A 6,000-nucleotide genomic window follows, 5' to 3' on the forward strand; every position below is an offset into this window, starting at 1 on the left:
ATGTGAGAGAGAAGTGCTTTGGCTTCACAAAGCCTAGTCCTCCAAACGCTTATGTGACCTGACAGGCTGGGGTCCGCCGCTGACAGTGATCCATGCGGAGGGAAGGCTGCGATTGTCAGAGCGATGAACGCGGTCGGTCCGCAGCGCCTTGTCCCGCAAATGCTCGCCATGCGGTGGGCTACGCGCGCCGCAGAATCGCTACAGGCAAAATAAGGTTCAAGCAAAGACAAAGGACGGGGGAAAAAAAGGGAAAACAAACATGTGTCTGCAGCCATGGCACCCTCCCTCCTCTTCTCACAGCTGTTTATTATTCAGAGCAACAGCAGGTTTTAGCCAAATATTTGGGGTTCTAGCTCCCCGTCAGTGACTCTAATTAATTTTCCAGTCACGTGCTGCACAGCCGATCTAAATGATGTGCAGAAAATTGCAGGGTGGGTGCAAATGAGGACGATTAAGACTCGCCAATGTTTTTTAGTGGTTTCATTTACGTTTTTAGGGGTGTTGTTGATCTCAGAACCTGCAGCTCTAAAGGGGGTGGGGGTATAAGGGNGTGACAAGAGAGAGAGAGATGGGTGTGGAGTGGAGGGAAGGAGGGGAAGCTGCGCCACCGCGGAGAGAAAAGAAGAGCCAGACTCTGAGCGCGCGCCAGGGTGGGATGCAAAGTCAAGTCAGGTTTGATCAATTAAACCGCTTCCTGTTGAGTTTTCACAATACAGCTCCAGTTTCTGATTGCGCTTCTATAAATGTTTAATCAAGCACAGCACCTAGAGATGAATCTGCTAAAACAGACCGTGACGCTGTCAGAGAAACAAAATTAAACAAATATACAATGCAAACAGTAAAAATTTAAAAACAAGATTGACAAAGTCTGTGTTACAGCCTCTGAAAGGAAGTAAAAACTTTCTTACAGCTGAATTGTTGGCTCAATCCGCTTTCTCCTTTTAATAGTTTACAGGTAGAATTTGTATTTTGTCTAAAATCTTCCTGGTCAAAAATTGGAAAACATAAATGAAAGCTTCTTATTCTGAAAGTAGCGTTCTCCCTTTCCGGTTTTGTGTGCGTATTTTCCCTCTGCCTTCACTTTCTCACAGCTCCGGCTGCAGGGAAACACACCCGTCAGCACCGCGCACTGGAGACAGGAGAAGGAAAAAAAAAAAGGCGCATCACGGACAAAGGAAAATATGGGTGCGCTGGAGAGGATTGACTCCAGCCGGGTAAAGCTATGGATGAGCCGCTCCCCCTTCATCCACCGGGAGACCAATTAGCCCACCTTGATGAGGTGCTGGGATGCGAGATACTGCAAGCTGAAAAAGGCGGAAGGAAGGCTGCGTTTAATCCGTCTGCGGATCCTCCTGTGAGCTTGCCATGGCTGTAACGGGGATGATATGCAACCGGACGGGGAGAAGTATTGATGTGCCTTTTTATTTTGTGCTGTTTTCCTTATTTTGTGGCCTTGCGTGTGGACAGTTGCGGTATTCGATTACAGAGGAGCTGGAAAATGGGGCACTGGTCGGGGATCTGGCGCACGACCTGGGGCTGGATATTCGAAAGCTCGCCAGCCGGAGAATCAAGGTAACCCCATCCAGCAGCGCCAAGCGCTACGTGATTGTCAACCCCAAAAATGGGAAACTACTTGTCAACGACAGAATCGACAGGGAGGCGCTGTGTGATCTCTCCAGCACTTGCCTTATAAACCTGGAGGTGCTGGTGGAAAACCCCACAGAGCTGCACCAGGTCGAGGTGGAGATTGTGGACGCCAATGACAATGCGCCGCAGTTCCCCAGAGACGAGTACCAACTGGAGATCATAGAATCCGCCATGCCGGGGTCCCGTTACTCAATTGAAAACGCTCAAGACCCGGACGTCGGGTCCAACTCTGTCCGCATGTATCAGCTTAGCACAAACGAGAATTTTGCGCTCGTCTCCAACAAACCCTCCCTAAACACAAAGCACATCGAGCTCGTGCTCAAAAAGCCCCTGGATCGTGAGCAGACGCCTTACCACCAGTTAATTCTAAGTGCTGTGGATGGTGGGATACCAGAGAAGACAGGCACGGCCAAAATTAACATCAGGGTGCTGGACTCCAATGACAATGTCCCTCTGTTTGACAGCTCGGTGTATAAGGTGAAGCTGTTGGAAAACTCGCGTAAAGACACCCTGGTGATTAAACTGAACGCTACAGACCTGGATGAGGGCACAAACGCAGAGGTTTATTATTCTTTTAGCAGCTACACCCCAGAGAGAGTCAGACAGATGTTTAGCATGGACACTAATACGGGAGAGATAAGAGTGAGGAACAATGTTGACTATGAAGAAACCAACTCCTACGAGATGTACATCCAGGCTATGGATAAGGGCCCCGGGGCCGTGGCAGCCCACTGCAAAGTGGTGGTTGAGGTTGTGGATGTGAATGACAATGTCCCTCAGATTGTTCTGTCATCTCTGTCAAGCCCCGTGAGGGAGGACGCCCGTGCAGACACAGTTGTGGCCCTCATTAGTGTCACCGATCAAGACTCTGGCGCCAACAAGCAGGTGAGCTTAGAGATCCCAGCAGGCCTTCCGTTCAAGATCAAGTCATTCAGAAATTATTACACTCTGGTTACCTCAGCCTTCCTGGACCGTGAGACCACTGATGCCTACAATGTCACGCTGAGTGCCACAGATGGAGGGAACCCTCCCTTATCTTCCCAGAAAACCATACAGGTGGACGTGGCTGACGTTAATGACAACCCGCCACGCTTTGAGCAGACTTCATATACAGTGTATGTGACTGAAAACAATGCCCCTGGGGCCTCTTTGTGTACTGTGAAAGCTCAAGATGCAGACATTAAGGAGAATGCTCGCATCACCTATACAGTGCTCAATGACAACAACCACGGCATCCCTGTCACCTCATATGTGTCTGTGAAGGCCGATACAGGCGAGGCTTACGCCCTGCGAGCCTTTGACTATGAGTCACTGAGAGAGTTTCATTTCCAGGTCAAAGCCCAGGATGGGGGCATTCCTCCTCTCAGCCGAGTCGCCACAGTCTACATCTACATCATGGATCAGAATGACCACGCTCCACTGATAGTCAGCCCTGCTGGCAATGGGACCCGCTCACTGGAGACAGTCCAAAAGAACGCTGACCCTGGTGCCTTGGTGACGAAAGTGGTGGCGTATGATGCAGATGCAGGTCCAAACGCCTGGATGGTCTACGTGCTGGAGACAGCCACAGACCTGGACTTGTTCAAAGTGCATGAGCACACTGGAGAGATCCGGACCACTCGCAGGATCCTGGAGGACAATTCCACCTCCTTTGCTCTAACTGTTGTTGTAAAGGACCATGGCCAGCCAGCCCTCTCCTCCACTGCCACCATCAATGTAGCTGTCATGGAAATACCACCCAAAGTGGCCCCTGATACCAAGAAGGTCTCACGGCCCCACAACACACTGTTTTTCTCCAACGTCACCTTATATTTGATTGTGGCCTTGAGCGCTACAACGTTTGTTTTCCTGGTCACCGTGGTGGTGCTGGCTATTGTCCGCTGCCATGCCTACTGCTCCCAGCCTGGCTCCTGCTGCGGGTCACAGAAACCCCCTCCAGATGGTGGGAGCAGCAGTGTGAGTGCTGGTGGGGGAGGCGGCGGAGGGGCCACGGGACAGCCTAATAACAATGTGGTGCTTCGAAGAGACCTCAAAGTGGAGCCTCACTACATTGAAGTGCGAGGGAATGGCTCCCTGACGAAGACGTACTGCTACAAAACCTGCCTGACCGCCACCTCTGGCAGTGACACCTTCATGTTCTATAACACAGGGCGGCCCATCAGTGGCACCTGGGGCAGCGGCGCTGACCGCTTCTTCACCAGTGGAAGTGGATTTGTGCGCAGATTGAGCATGCCCGACGCTTCACTGCAAATCTGCCCAGAGGTTTGTCATTCATTTTTTATGATTACCTTTGCCTATGTGCCGCAAATGATCAATTTTTCATGTCAATACAAGTTTTGGATTGAGTTTACACACTTATTACACACATACATTAAACTTCTCATTGTGCTGAGGGTGTTGTTACTGCATGAACTGAGTCCGCTTCTTTGCATATAGAGTTATTTTTCACTGCAGTAAGGAGACATTTCTGTATGTCAAGTTTGATCTATTCCTGTGTTTTGAAGAGAATCTTTGCAGCATTCATTCTCTTTCTTCACTCGTACTGCCACACAGCCCTGCCAAACTAAGCACTTGGACTGAATTACTGTCAGTTCTGATGCTTTTCAAGAGACCTGTGTTTCATCTGATTATTCAGAAATTTATGTTTCCCTATCAGTTTGTTATCACGTCTGCACCACAAATACAGACACACAAAAAAAACCACTTTGTCTTTGACTAAACTGGTCTGTGTATTAAAATATGCGAGTGAAACGTGGTTGTAACACATAAGTAGCAAAGCCAGGTTGATTTTGCACCTGCTTCAGTGTCCCAGTTATCCCTTACAAATGTGTATAAAAGTAATGTAGGTAACATATCTGGGTCATAGTATCTACAAAGTGTGCAGTCATGAAAGTTGTTACACTCATTACTTTTTGCAGAACTAGTTTTGGTCTCTATATTTTAGGAACTTTTTGTTGTTCACACATTAGAGGCTATAGATAAACCTTTTTTATTTATTTATACATAAACATCTTAATATTAAAGCAAAAATTTCCATAACTAGATAGCAACAATAAAGATGAGCTCTTTTGAAGTTGCGTTCTGTAAAAAGRTTATAAAAGTAATATTTTACCTGTTCTAAATCACTTTTTAATGTTCTGTTTAGAGACATYGTCTTTAATTCTGACTGGATAGAAAAGTCTGATTCAAGCTAAGACCAAAGTAGAATAATAGTTATTGTGAATYCTGCTTTATAAACCCTTACATTGCCATCTGTTTCACATTATAGTCAAATAAATTTATACTCCAGCTACAACGGTGTTTGCGCTCGCAAAATTGGATCACAGCATCAGCAAAGTGGAAACTCTTGAGTATTGAATTTAATCATATATTAATAAGGGTTTTGGCTGCTATTTGCTCTTGCAAATCCCAGATTATTGTTTCAATGACAAAATCAAGATGAAGGTTTATAAAATAGTGGCTGAACTGCTTTTATATCTTTTTAGGACTGGAGTTGTTTTAGAACAGCAGCAGTCATGTTCGGTCTAGTTAGATAATCAGTCTGGTCCGAAATAAACTCTGTGTCCAAACTGAGGTTGTTCAGAGAGCTATTTACAACWGGTAAAATATTAATTGTTAATAAACTCATTATCKTGTTTGTTTTTGCAGAACCCCACTTTAAACGCTCCCTTTATTGAATGTTGTGACTATTAAAAGACTGTTAGTAATGCAGTTGTCATTTATATATAAATCATACCCAGACTGTGTGGCTGTGTAAATTAGATTAACCTGCCTCCTTGCTCCTCATCCCCTCAGATTAGATTTATTCATATAAACTAGTTGGAGCAGCAGAAAACCTTCCCCTCTGAATTCAGCTGAACATAGTTTATTATCTGAATGTGGGACACTTTTTAGTGCGCAGGTGTTTCTTCTCTTTTTTAATATTCATGACTGAACCTCATAGTGCAGCCAAACCTTACAGTAAAAACATGTAGAAAAGGTACCAATGATGCAGTGTCCATGAAAATAATGTTATTAGTAAAGTTTGGCTTTATTGAAGGAAAGCTACAAAAGTCCAGACAGCTTTGACAAAACCATTTTACTAGTATGTTTCTATTATATTACATGTGTTTTATGTTCTCAAAATCATTAAAAGTATACTTATAATGCATGCCAGATGATGTTGTTGCCATGGTGATGGTGACGATGCCTGCTGAATTTTAAAAGCAACTTTTTTTTTTCTTTAACTGAGTGGTCTACTGGGAACTACATGCAATCAGACCAGTTTCATTAGGAGCAGCCAGATTTACTCCAGTTATCCACCAACCCACACACACACACACACACACACACACACACACACACACACACACA

General features: G+C 45.6%; 1 protein-coding gene across 1 annotated transcript in view; it reads left to right on the forward strand.

Annotated features, from left to right (window-relative positions):
- The first annotated feature begins 1,091 nt into the window (after positions 1-1,091).
- The window catches only part of LOC106519380 (protocadherin alpha-C2), an 11,088-nt gene continuing 6,179 nt past the window's right edge, over positions 1,092-6,000 (forward strand). The window contains exon 1 of the mRNA XM_014011017.1: positions 1,092-3,909. Within this exon, the coding sequence (XP_013866471.1) occupies positions 1,366-3,909 (2,544 nt within the window). The 5' untranslated portion in view covers positions 1,092-1,365. The remainder of the gene's footprint in view (positions 3,910-6,000) is intronic.

Source organism: Austrofundulus limnaeus, unplaced genomic scaffold, assembly GCF_001266775.1.
Source record: "Austrofundulus limnaeus strain Quisiro unplaced genomic scaffold, Austrofundulus_limnaeus-1.0 Scaffold76, whole genome shotgun sequence".
NCBI lineage: Eukaryota > Metazoa > Chordata > Actinopteri > Cyprinodontiformes > Rivulidae > Austrofundulus > Austrofundulus limnaeus.